This window comes from Myodes glareolus, chromosome 3, assembly GCF_982192425.1.
Source record: "Myodes glareolus chromosome 3, mMyoGla1.1, whole genome shotgun sequence".
NCBI lineage: Eukaryota > Metazoa > Chordata > Mammalia > Rodentia > Cricetidae > Myodes > Myodes glareolus.
In genome coordinates, this window is record NC_142028.1 from 77,720,184 (window position 1) to 77,733,488 (window position 13,305).

A 13,305-nucleotide genomic window follows, 5' to 3' on the forward strand; every position below is an offset into this window, starting at 1 on the left:
GGAGCTCTTATTCTAATATACAGCACATCACTTTCACTAGCCTGTTGCTTTTTCTCATTTTCCCTAGGTGCCTGATACGGAGAACATCAGATATCCTCTCTAAATATCTGCCAGTGAAGATTGAGCAGGTGGTTTGTTGTAGGTACTGAAATCAACTCAAAGGCATGCAGTGAGTGGGTAAAAGCTTAGCTTCTTAAGCATGGCTGAATCTCAAGATGTTCTTAGGGTAGCAGTGTGTGTGGTCCAGCTTTTTCTGGTTAGCCACCTGCCTCTTTATTTTTAGGCTGACACCCCTTCAAACTGAGTTATATAAGAGATTTCTGAGACAGGCTAAACCCGAAGAAGAATTGCGTGAAGGCAAGATGAGTGTGTCTTCCCTGTCTTCTATCACCTCTCTAAAGAAGCTTTGTAACCGTGAGTGTGCCCAAGCCCAGTATCTTCTGTGTGGGTGAGCAAGGGAGAGGTATTTCCTGTGGAAAGACTGGTGACCTTCACTAGAGACCTCACGGAGGCCACATGTAGTCTAACTTTCCATAAGTCATGTCATAAATTTCCATAAGACATGACTCCTGCTTGTGGACTCTTCTCCGTGAACTATACCTTTATTTGAGAAACTACATCTTTGTGCTTGAGGTGTATGTGCATGCTTGTATGTACACGTCCTCTTGTACAACATTAGACAGGAGGAGAAATAACAAATAATGCCTCTCATGTTGATTCTCTCCTTTTGGGAGAACATAGTAGTGAGTGATACTGTCCATCCAGGCTTCCAGATGGTACTGGCTACACCCTATGGGAACTTGGGAAGGTGGATCCCCAAGACAGTCTAGTTGTAAGTGAAGCCTTTCCTTAGGTGCCAGATATCCAAAGGGTGAGCACTGAAGTGGAAGCTTTAGAAAAGCAAAGTCACTAGCATTTTTTCCTCCAGATCCAGCTTTAATCTATGACAAGTGTGTGACAGAGGAAGATGGCTTTGAGGGTGCTTTGGATATCTTCCCACCTGGTTATACCTCTAAAGCTGTGGAGCCACAGCTGTCAGGTGAGCCCTACCCATCAGTAGATGGCCTCCTTGGAGGAATGATAGAAGGGTAGGAAATCATCTCGCTGCTGAAGCTATCCTGCCTGAAAGCAGGATATCAAATGTAATAATCTTGGGCCATTGGGAAGACCAACTGTGAGGACTGATCGTAGTCACTCTTCCCAGGTAAGATGCTGGTCCTTGATTACATTCTGGCCATGACGCGAAGCCGCAGCAGTGACAAAGTTGTGCTGGTGTCTAATTATACTCAGACGTTGGATCTCTTTGAAAAGCTGTGTCGAGCTCGAAGGTAGGGAAGAGTCTAACCAGGCTAGCCAAGAGATATATCTCCCTCACTGGTACTCTAGGAGGACTAGGTTTTTCTGGTTATTGGATGTTTATCAAGATGTGACTATATGAGTGACTTTCCTGAGTTCTCTTCCCTAATGGCTGTAATGGCACTAATTCCATCTCTGCTCAAGTTTATATCCTGGTCCCTCGAGTACTCCACAGATCTTAATTCCTGCTCTTACATCTCTGTCCTTCTCATTGGGAGACCTCAGACTATGCACAGGCAGCCTCAAAATAGTTAATCTAGTCTTATTGGTAGCCATAACTTCAAGAAATTCATCCTTCTTGGGTCTTGATCTTTGGATATCCCTCCAGGTACCTGTATGTTCGTTTGGATGGCACAATGTCCATTAAGAAGAGAGCCAAGGTTGTGGAGCGCTTCAATAGTCCATCGGTAAGTACACCAATGCGTAAGAATTAAGTGTTGAGAAGCTAGCTGTAAGGAGCTGTATTTCTTTGTTTTTGTGTTCTGGTGGGTCTGATAATATGAATCTGACTTTGTGGGTTGGGAAACTGAATGGTAGGCACATCAACTTGTCCTCTGTGAGAGTATACAAGAATGAGAGGAGACATGTAGTTGAGCTGAGAAGTGTGTGCACTCCACCCCCTCCTTCTTTTCTTCCCAGAGTCCTGATTTTGTCTTCATGCTGAGCAGCAAAGCTGGGGGCTGTGGTCTTAATCTCATTGGTGCTAACCGTCTGGTCATGTTTGATCCTGACTGGAACCCAGCCAATGATGAACAAGCTATGGCCCGAGTCTGGCGTGATGGTCAAAAGAAGACCTGCTATATTTACCGACTGCTATCTGTAAGGATGGTGATGTTGATCAGAGTGGGGGTGGGTCATGAATCAAGACCCTCTTAACTCCCTCCTCTTTGCTCTCCTCCAGATGCTTTTCTTGCTGTGCCCTTGAGATGCTTACTTAAGATACTTTTTATAGGGCACTGTTTGCTTTTATAACATGTCATTCACTTTAAAATTGTCTCATGCTCCGTGTACCAAAGCATAAGAAGTGGTAAATGTTACTTATCCACTATAGATCACGCAAACTGTTGTCTATATCTCTTGCTTACTGATGATTTCATATACAAGCTGTCTTCATTTCCTTCCCAAATCTAGTATCTATCCTGTGAGTACCATGCTTGACTTTATCTCTAATGATCTTAGTTCCTCATCTAATTATTCTTAAGGCTCTAGTATGTTGTTAGTCATTTGTTTTCAAAGCTTTACTAGAGATCATCTTATTACTCTTCCATCCTTTCTAGCTTTTTTGGGGGTGGGTTGGGGGATTGAAACAGTTTCTCTGTGTAGTCCTGACTATCCTGGAACTTCTCTGTAGAGCATGCTGAGATCCACCTGCCTCTGCCTCTCAAGTGTTGGCATTAAAGGCATGTGCCACCACTGCCTGGCTTTCTAACTTATACTCACATTCTTTACCATTTCTAAGAAATCTTCCAGCCTCAGCCTCCTGAACAACTAATTGAAGCTCTTGTTTTTCAAACCCCATTATGCCCAGCTTTCTCTCTGCTCTTGACTTGTAATTTTTTTTTTGAGTTAGCTCAAATATAATCTACTTTCAATATTTTCTGAACTTCTCTACCATTCCTTCTGCAGGACCCTGGGTATCACGTACAAATTTGTTTGTAAGTCTGTCTATCGAAGTGGTCAGTGACCTAAAGGATGGATCATACTTCATTCCTCCTTGCATCCTATTACTAGTATATGACCTGAAAAAAATACTCATGATATTGAATAAATGAGAGTTGGGATTGGTGTGAGGGAGCTTTGCTACAGATAACCTGTTTTACCCTAAATGAATTTAGCCCTATCCCTGGCACCCTCCACTGGTACAGAAAATGGGCAAAACAGCATAATTCTTGACTCTAGAGAAACTAGGGAAATGGATCTCAGCTGAGAGAGATAGCCTAGGATTTGTAGTTTGTGTTCATTGTTCCTTTCAAGTTTTTTTTTTTTAAGATTTATTTATTTATTAAGCATACAATGTACTGCTGGCAAGGAAGGCACCAGGTCTCATTACAGATGGTTGTGAGCCATCATGTAGTTGCTGGGAATTGAACTAGGGACCTCTGGAAGAACAACCAGTGCTCTTACCCACTGAGCCATCTCTCCAGCCCCTCAATATGTCTTTCACTCCTGGTTTTCCTGCTCCCTGGGCATCTACAGGATGACTGAGCCCTACATTTCATCCTACTTCTAGACTGGAACCATAGAGGAGAAGATCTTTCAGCGACAGAGCCACAAGAAGGCACTGAGCAGCTGTGTGGTTGATGAAGAGCAGGATGTAGAGAGACATTTCTCGCTTGGTGAGCTGAAAGAGCTGTTTACCCTGGATGAAGCCAGCCTCAGTGACACACATGACAGGTAGGCGGAGTGCCCTTGTCATTATCTCTGAGCTACCTAAGCAGCACAGAAATAAGATCTGTAGTGACCACAACTCTGTCCTCTGACCCCAGGCTGCATTGTCGCCGCTGTGTAAACAGCCGCCAGGTCTGGCCACCCCCTGATGGCTCTGACTGCACTTCAGATCTGGCTCAGTGGAACCATAGCACAGATAAACGGGGGCTCCAGGATGAGGTACTCCAGGCTGCCTGGGATGCTTCATCTACAGCCATCACCTTCGTCTTCCACCAGCGTTCTCATGAGGAGCAGCGGGGTCTCCACTAATAACCAGCTGGTCTGGAGTAGTGGTTAGAGGAAGGATACTGGTAAAGGGGTTCTATGTCTCATGAGGCTGTTCTCAGTTTTGTTCTCTGGGAGAAAATAATCAAGAAGGGCTGCATGATGTTTGCCCAAAATTTATTTTATAAGAAAAACTTTTTTTGGTTTAAAAAAAAAAAAAGAAAGGAATAAAGGCATGAAAGGGACTGAGGCCTGGGAACAGACTGGGAAGCCCAGAAGGGAAGAGGCCTGGTGGTGGGCATTCCTATGCCTCTCTAAAGCCTGGGTGCCTGCTTGAGGAAGGAGGCAGGTAGCCCCAGGGTAAGAGGCTTTCCTCAGTGAAGATAATGACCTCCTGGCCTGCGGTTCCCAGGGTACTGAGTAAGTGGCCCAAAGCCTTTGACCTCAGCTGTGGGAATGCCTTTGCTGGACCTCATCAGGGCCTCCAGGACCTCAGTGCAAGGGAAGATGGGGAAAAAACAAAATCAAACAAACGAACAAAAAACTAGACAAAGTGGCAGAAGGAGAATGACAGAATCAGTGGTTGGGGATTCTGGGCAGCCCATGCCTCAGCCCCTGCAAGCTGATGGTACTGAGGATGGGCCTGTGAGGTATGGGCCCCATCACATGGTGCTGACATAATCTGCAAAGGCCTGGGATGAGTCCCACGAGTCGCTAACCACATGGCAGGTAGCTCGGAGCCGCCGGATTGCTTCCCTTGCTGTGACTGCATCCTGGTCCAGCCAGTTCTGGAAGAGGCGTAGGTGACCAAAGGCCCCACGGCCCCAGCGCTCCAGTCGCTTGGCAAATTCCAGAAGCCCATCTGGCTTGATGCAGTTGGAGCTGGTAGGGATGAGAAGGATTAGATACCAGGAAGCAATTAGACTTTTGTCTATATCCCTTCCTCCCATCCTTTCTCTCCAATCTCTAGCATACCTGATATCCAACTGACAGAGAGAAGAGGAAGAATCCTCTGAGAAAACATCTGCTAGGGCCAACAAGCCAGCATTTCCTGGAGAGAGGGAAGGGTATACTTATTACCTCTACCCAGAGGAGGGAAACAAGGGTATCCTATCCCAGTTCCATCTTGGGAAAACCCTAGTCCTAGCAGTTCCGAAGACCTAGTACTCATATACCTACATTGCAATTACATCCTTCTCAGTGGAGTAGTCAATACCTTTACCCCAAAGTCTATGGTCAAAGGCTGGTTCCTTCCTCCCTCCCTCTCCAGGGTCTGGTTCCCACCCAAGCGGTTCCCTGGGAGTCGAAGGCCCTTCAGTGTAGAGTTGCCCTTCATAGCAGCAACCATCTCAGGAAGAAATTGGGCTGGGCGCTTCTCAAACAGACGGCAGAAGGAGAAGGTAATCTCTGTCAAGAGAAAGTACAATATTTGGATGAGAAGTAGGGCTGGTGCAGACCCTCCTGCCCCACGTGGTTCTAGCAAGGTGTGTGAACATTTTTAGACATACCTGAAAAGAAGAATAATCTGTGAAGTCCCAAGCAATGTTGAAACTCAATCAAATAAGATATTGAGCCTATCTGCTGGGAGGAACTTCTCTGTATGGGCAATTTTTAAATCTACTTCCTCCCTCTCTGTAGCCACTGATCCCTCTGCAGGGATGGGGATCAGTTAGAGGTGAGTACCTGAAGGGAATGTGCCCCAGTAACACATTTCTCCCCATCAATTCTTTGGTTTTTTTTTTTTGGTTTTTGAGACAGAGTTTCTCTTGTTGTAGCTTTGGCTGTCCTGGAACTCACTCTTTAGACCATGCTGGCCTCGAACCCACAGAGATTCTGCCTCTGCCTCCCAACTGCTGGGATTAAAGGTGTGCACCACCACTGCCTCACCCTCTCTCCACTATCTCATTTTATTTTTTTTTTAAATTGAACACACCCAGGGTGCTACCATCATTTCTGCCAGCCCCTTACAAAACAAAACAAACTAAAAGGAAGGTCATACAGGCTCTATATCCTTATCATCAAGAAAGATATAACGACTAGGGAAGAACAGTGGTTTGCACACAGAGAAAGTGGCAGAGCTACAGTGAGGTCAAAGGAATGCCAGGTCCTAGATTAGGATCTTACCTTGAAGGGTCAGATTCTGTAACAAAAAGAGCACCTCACTCTGACAGTCTGCAAGATTCATATCATGGAAGCTCAGCCTCTTCAGAGACAGGTTGTATTCTGGATAGGAGACAGAAGCCATGGGCAGTAGGGCTTAGTTTTCCTAGGGAACAATGGTAGGTCCCTACCTACCCTCCTTTACCATTCCTACCTTTGAGTGTTTGCAACACAAGCCCAAAATCCTGGGGAGAGGCAAAGGTGGCACTGTCCAGTGACAGCTGCTGTAGAGAACCTGAGGCCTTGAGAACAGAGCAGAGCAGTGGGGCTGGCTGAGCCCCTCTTGGAAATCCCATCTCCAATTGCTCTAGGCAGTTTTCTGTACGATAGGAAGAGGAAATTGCAATGAGCCATCTGGACTTCACTTAATACAATGTAGACTGGTAGTAGTGGTGGTGCGTGCCTTTAATTGAGTACTTGGGAGGCAGAGGCAGAGGCGGTGGACCTCTGGGTCCAAGGCCTAGTCAACAGAGAAAGTGTCAGGACACTCAGGGCTACACAGAGAAACTCTGTCTCAAAATAAACAAAAATATGTATTTTATATGTGTACCACTACTTGGGGGTCAGGAAAAGACTTGCAGTAGTTAATTCTACCATGTGGTTTCCAGGGATCCCACGAAGTTTCAAGTCTGACAGCAAGTGTTTTCCATGCTGAGTCATCTCACTGGCCCTCTTCCTCTACGTACAGTAGACTCATTAGGAAATGGTTTGTTTATCGACTTATCCGCCTACTATGTGTCAGACTTTGCTAAGTTATAGAAGTAGACCATTAAATATGAAATCTTGTCTTTGTACTTGAGCAAATAAAAGTATGCAGGGGTAGATGGCTCAAGGGTTAAATGTTGGCTCTGTGTGAAAACCTGAGTTTGGATCACCAGAACCTATATAAATGATAGGTCTGTGGTGGCCACACCCAAAATTTCACCACTGGAGAGGTGAAGACTAGCTGTTCTAGAACTCACTATGTGGACCAGGCTGGTCTTGAACTCATAGAGATCCACCTGCCTGTGTCTCCAGTGTTGGAATTAAAGGCATGTGCTAGCACCATCTGGCTTTTTAAACTTTTATTTTCGGTTGTTCTGTGATTTCTACACGCAAACACACAAGCTGTCCCAATTTCCACAATAATACATGCATGCACGCATACACAAAGTAACAACAAAATTCTTAATAGGTTGAGAAGGGATAGAGGAAGACATCCAGTGTCAACCTGTGGCCTCTACATACATAGGTACACGTGTACACACACATGCACGTTCACACAAACACACATACAGAGCAAATGCATAGTGCTACAAGAAGGGATATAACAGGAGATAGAAACGTAAAGCAGGGCCACTGAATCTAGTTAGATTCCCTGCTCACAGCAGTCCCCAGATCTGTCTAACCTGAGGTTATTTTAAAGAATGGCAACTTATAAAGGACTAACATGACAGTGACAGCAGGGTTCCCTTCCTCTACCCAACCAAACACAACTGTACATATCCCTGAAGATATGTATATGTGCGTACACACTGCTTTACCTGGTATTTCCTCATCCCCAATTATGTGGCTAGGGGGCCCGGCATTCTCTGGTACAGCAGGGTTGTCCCTCTGGCTTGGGTGGTCAACACGAATAGACAGGACCCGCAGCAGAGGAAGAGCTCGCACAATGGCACGTGTCAACTCCAGGATGGGCAGTGGTGAGAACAGGTCACTGAGATGCAGGGCACGGAGGCGGCATCCAGCCTGGCCTGACAGAGCCCGCAGGCTGTCTAGCAGGCGGAAGATATTAGAGCCCAGGCCTATGGCAAAGAGGTTAAGTTACAGATGTGGGAAATTTATACAGCAGTAATATTCAGTGAAAGCTTTGTATTTTCTATTGATTACTACCAAATCTTGAGTTTTGGATCAAATTATCAGAGTTTTAGTTTTGAGATAAGGCTTCAGACTTAGATTTCTGCCACTGTTTCTCCAGGGTTGGGGGTCATGGATGTGTACCACCATCCCTGATTGTGGATTGTATATTTTTGAAATTTGTATCAATTACTCATCTAGTTTCTCCTTTTCCTCACGTAACTAGCAAATTGCTATCTGCTCTAAGGGCTTTGTACTCTAGAGTCATCAGGGGAATCTCAAAATAGGATAGGATGTGGTTGTGCTAGTAGTTATACTGTAGACTCAGAGCTGCACAGGTATCCAGATATAGGTTCTAAGTAGTTTCCTAAAGCTGCATGGCCTTGAAGGGAGGGAATTTTGGGTAACTGGGTCTTCTCTAGGAGATATCAACTCCTGGGTGGAAAGGGTCTCTTGGGCATTGTGAAGCTGTAGAGAGCTTGATCTCACAGGTCATGAAGTGCACTGAGAAGTAATGATGGCCCAACCCAGTATATTGTAGGTAGAAATGACAGAGGAAAAAATGTGGACTGCATGCATATTAGGTCAGTGGTAGGGCATGTGCCTAATGTGCCTGAGTCCTTGGGTTTGGTATTCTAGACAACAAATAAACCATTTTCCACAAAACTAATATAAAGAATCTAAAAAGGTATCGTACCTTACTTGGGAATCTTAAGTAACTCCTAGGAACCAAGTTCTTACTGGATTGTGTAAGCTGCTATTGATTTATTCATCCAACTAAATTTTTTTTTTCTTTCTGAGACAGGGTTTCTCTGTGTAGTCCTGGCTGTCCTGGAATTAGCTATAGACTGGACTGGCCTCAAACTCACCTGCCTTTACCTCTAAGTGCTAGGATTAAAGTCATGTACCACTGCTGCCTAGCAAAACAACATTCAGAGGCTTGAAGATTGAGCTCAGGTTCTAAGTTGGAATACAAGGTGTGTAAAGCATGAAGGGGCAAGCAGGAGTGAACATGAACTGAATAATTCTATAAAATTGGGAGGTATGGTGGTGCATGCCAGTAATTCCACATGGGAGACTGAGGCAGGAGGGCTGTGATTTTGAGGGCAGCTTAGGTTATGCAGGAAGGCCGTGTGTGCGTCACATTTTTTCAAACTAAATATTTTGACAATGCTGGCCTTAAACTCCAGATCTTCCTGCCTCCACTTTCTGAGTACCACCATGCTTAGCCTGTCTTTGAATGAACAAAAGGGTCAAACCACATGTTTAAAAGAATACTTATGTAGTGTAAACAATGGATTCTATAAAGGAAGGACTGCTGAAATTAAGTCAAGCAAGGAGTAGTAATAACCTGAATTATGGATATAGATATGAATAAATGAATTTGGAATATGTAAAAGTAGGGCCTAGTGGCTAAATATATGGAAAGAGACAGAATTTTGGTTTCTTTGGGCAACTGAGCCAGTTGTGATGCCTTTAAGAGGGGGAGGATCATCAGTGGTACAGTGGTAGTATAGCCAGGCTGGAAATGAGTTGGAAGGGTGACACTTAAAAGTAAGCCAAATAAGTGGATCTGGATATTCAAGAAAAAGATTGAGCTGATGTCTCAAGCCAAGGGAAGGGGTGATATTAGCATCAATAGCCATTGAAGCTACAGCAGTAGATGGAATTGTCCAGAAAAGGTGATCAAGTGGGAGCGTTCTGAGAAACTGATTGAGATATTGGGAGTATTTCAGAAGAAAAAATGTTTTTTGTTTGTTTGTTTTCCTTTTCTTTTTTTAAACAGGGTTTGTCTATATAGCCCTGGTTATCATGGAATTCACCACATAGACAAGACTGGCCTCAAATTCAGAGATCGATCTCCAGCTCAATCTCCCACGTGTTGGGTTTAAATGTGTGCACCACACTTGGCTTAGGAAGGAATAAATGTAAGATGAGGACTAGAAAAGTGCATGTGAAATGTAGCAAGGACCTCGATGGCCTGCACTCTCTTCTGTGCACTGCTGAAGGTGTAAGTGAGGCCTGAGTAGGGATAGTAGAGAGTGACCCATCTTGGGAAGAGAGGGAAATGGAATGTTGGTAGAGACCTGATTTAATGTTTAGGCGGTGGGAGAGGCAGTAGTAAGAAGCAGTCGAGTGATTTAGAAGATTGGAATTTTGAAGTCAAGTTATCTGGGCTTGAATACTGGCTCTACAGTTCCCTAAGCAGGGTTATCCTGGGCAAGTCAATTGTTATAGGTTGATATTAAAAATTAGTATTTGAGTCAGGCAGTGGTGGCGCACACCTTTAATACCAGCACTCAGGAAGCAGAGACAGGAGAATTTCTATGAGCTTGAGGCCAGACTGGTCTACAAGAGCTAGTTCCAGGATAGTCAGGGCTGCTAGAGAAACCCTGTCCAGAAAAACAAAACAGGGGCTCAGAGGTTAAGAACGCTGGCTGATCTTCCAAAGGTCCTGAGTTCAATTCCCAGCAAGCACATGATGGCTCACAACCATCTGTAATGGGGTCTGGTGCCCTCTTCTGGCATAGAGGTGTACATGCAGGAGGAACATTGTATACAATCTTAAAAAAAAACAAAATAATATTTTGAGAATACTGAAAGGCAGATATAGACTAAGTATATGAAAACTAGAGCATCTGAGAAAAAAGCCTCCCTAGAAAAGGAAGAAATTTAGATTTAGAGTATGGTGAGTTAGCTTCAGATAAGGCTGTGTATTTTGAGGTGAAGAAGAAAAGTGTGAACTCAGAATTAGGCTAGTTGAGGGAGTTCATGCATGACATTTCTTTGTGAGATTGTTTAGTAAAGGAGAGTTTAGAACTGGCAGATAATGAAGGGTATTAGGAGGCTGATGGCCGTGAATGGTACGTCTATGGTTTCTGTAGTAGTGCTTAGCAATGCAGGTAGTTTCGGCCAGATTGTACATTTTGCTGACAGTGTATGATTAAGTAAGGGCAGAAGACTGTCTTGTAGGTTGCTGTTGTTTTTTCCCCTTTTAAAACCTGGGTAGTTGTTGCTCTGATATGACTAGTATGATATAAACAGGGTCTACACTGCCTCCTGTATCTAGCTGATGTCTTAGCCTCTCAAGAAGCCTTTTTTCCAATTGTAAATTCATATTATGAGACCTACCTCATTTTTCTCTTCTAACATTAACAGTATGCCAATGTTTTTTTGTGTTTACCTCTTGCCTCTGTGAGACACAAAGGAACACATCTCCACTTCCCTGATTATACTGCCCACCCTGGATTAGGCACATTGCTGCTGAGAGATCCAAGCCCAGACCTGTCCCTTCAGGTGCTCACCATTGTAGGAAAGTGTAAGGCTCTCCAGTGATACCCAGGAGCTCAGCAGGTGGCACAGTGTCAGAGCTGCCTCTGTGGAGAGAGGAACAGTGAACAGCTCCAAGGTGGAAATGCTGCGGAATCGCTGGGATGTCTCCAGTGCTGGGAGCCCCAAACAGCTGGGATCTGATCCATCCAGAGCTCCACAGGCTACTTCCCCAATCTCCATCTCTTCACCATCTTCCTTCTCACCAGCCACAATAAAAACAAAGTCATATAGGTCTTCAGACTCTGCACCAGACCCCTGACGGGTGCGGCCACCCTTCTTCCCTGCAGCTCGTTTGAAACGCTTTAAGGGCTTAGGCTGAGAGGCTGAGCTTGCTGGAGCCCGTTTGGATGATGTAGAAGAGGAGGCAGAGGAGGTGGCAGCTGGACCAGAGGATGGCTGCTTGGTGCCAGAAGCCTCATAAGAGGTGGCTGGAGGGTTCAACTCCCTCTTAGAGTCTGTCCCGCCTACTGCCAGGCTTTCTTGTGTGCTGCGGCGTGTGACACGAGTGGTAGGTACAGCCCTGGGCATCTGCTTGACTTCACTCTTTCGCCGGGTGGCCATCAGTGCTGCAGCACATCGCTCTGCTGCATCCCGCCGAGGCCGGCGAGAGCCTAGCAACAAGGACCCTTCATCTCGGGATGGGGCCCGGCCTCGGGAGGCTTCACCACAGAGGCGGCAAGGCAAGCTGCCAGGGCCTGGCTGCCAAAAGCCAGCACTCATGGTGAGGATAAGGATGAAAAGGGCAGACTCAGGCACAGGCCATGAGTACAGCGACACTTGGCTAACAGCTCCATGGTGAATGAGCTGGTGCAACAGCTGTCGCAGTGACTGCTGAGCAGCCACATCAGAGAACAGCAGGTGGCGGAACTTGAGAGTATGCAGGGAACTTGCCAGGGTCTCTAGAACCCTGCGGTTTGGCTCAGCCACTAGCTCAGTTGCTCCCTGCAGCATGTTGCAGATGGTGAGCTGTCGAACATGGCGGGAGCTGTGCAGGAGAGGTGAGAAGCGCTGGTCACAGAGGCGCTTATCAGAAGACACATCAATGGTTCCACGCAGAACATGGGAAAAAAAAGCTTCCATAAACTTGGCTCGCCAACAAGTCACACTCTGAAAGCAAAGAAAACAGCAGACATTTGTCAAGTGCCCTCTTGGTTTCCTTCTAGTAGCATACATTTCTGAGTGCTCACTGAGTTAGGCATCAGTCTAAACAAATTACAAATTCATACTGGTTGCCTCTTTTTACAAATAAGCAAGGGTCACAAACAGATGAAGGAACGTATTTTAGTTCTTTCTGTAGGGCAAATGTATAGTGTTCCTTGTCTGAAAATGGTAATTTTTTAAATATTTATTTATTATGTATACAGTATTTTGTCTGCAGGCCAGAAGAGAGCACCAGGCCTCATTACAGATGGTTGTGAGCCATCATGTGATTGCTGAGAATTGAACTCAGGACCTTTGGAAGAGCAGGCAATGCTCTTAACCGCTGAGCCATCTCTCCAGCCCCCTGAAAATGGTAATTTTTGTGTAAGCCTGTATGTACAGGTTTGGAGAGGGCAGAAGTTGTACTTCAGCATTGCTCCTCAGGTGCTGTCCACCTTTTCTGGTAAGATGCTCTCACTGGTTTGAGGCTTGCTAAGTAGGTTAGGCTGCCTGGCCATCAACCTCAAGGGATCTTCCTCCCCAGCACTGTGATTAAAAGTATGCACTGATGGAACTGGTGGTGAATGCCTTTAATCCCAGCACTTGTGAGGCAGAACCAGATCTGGTCTACATGACTACAGGATAGCCAACAAGAAAAAAAAAAGTTGTGGGGGGTTGTAGGGATGGCTTAGTGGTTGGGAGTACGTAGCTGCTCTTGGCAGAGGACCCAGTTTTCGTTCCCAGCATCCACATGATGGCTCACAACAATCTGTAAACTTCTGTTTCAGGGGATCTAATGTCCCTGACTCATATCATGTGCAAATAAGT

General features: G+C 45.4%; 2 protein-coding genes across 7 annotated transcripts in view; one reads left to right on the forward strand and one right to left on the reverse strand.

The window, feature by feature from the left end:
- Window positions 1–4,188, forward strand: part of Rad54l (RAD54 like) — a 25,483-nt gene extending 21,295 nt beyond the window's left edge. For all 5 annotated transcript variants that reach the window (XM_087904710.1, XM_048443922.3, XM_087904711.1 and 2 more), the window contains 8 exons: window positions 68–142; window positions 284–414; window positions 929–1,039; window positions 1,205–1,328; window positions 1,685–1,763; window positions 1,996–2,175; window positions 3,587–3,750; window positions 3,843–4,188. In XM_087904710.1, the coding sequence (XP_087760836.1) occupies window positions 68–142; window positions 284–414; window positions 929–1,039; window positions 1,205–1,328; window positions 1,685–1,763; window positions 1,996–2,175; window positions 3,587–3,750; window positions 3,843–4,053 (1,075 nt within the window). In that variant the 3' untranslated portion in view covers window positions 4,054–4,188. The remainder of the gene's footprint in view (window positions 1–67; window positions 143–283; window positions 415–928; window positions 1,040–1,204; window positions 1,329–1,684; window positions 1,764–1,995; window positions 2,176–3,586; window positions 3,751–3,842) is intronic.
- Lrrc41 (leucine rich repeat containing 41) overlaps window positions 4,169–13,305 on the reverse strand; it is a 24,644-nt gene continuing 15,507 nt past the window's right edge. For both annotated transcript variants that reach the window (XM_048443920.2, XM_085686456.2), the window contains exons 4-10: window positions 11,310–12,444; window positions 7,692–7,952; window positions 6,323–6,487; window positions 6,133–6,231; window positions 5,293–5,415; window positions 4,984–5,059; window positions 4,169–4,890 (exon numbers count right to left, since the gene is read on the reverse strand). In XM_048443920.2, the coding sequence (XP_048299877.1) occupies window positions 4,671–4,890; window positions 4,984–5,059; window positions 5,293–5,415; window positions 6,133–6,231; window positions 6,323–6,487; window positions 7,692–7,952; window positions 11,310–12,444 (2,079 nt within the window). In that variant the 3' untranslated portion in view covers window positions 4,169–4,670. The remainder of the gene's footprint in view (window positions 4,891–4,983; window positions 5,060–5,292; window positions 5,416–6,132; window positions 6,232–6,322; window positions 6,488–7,691; window positions 7,953–11,309; window positions 12,445–13,305) is intronic.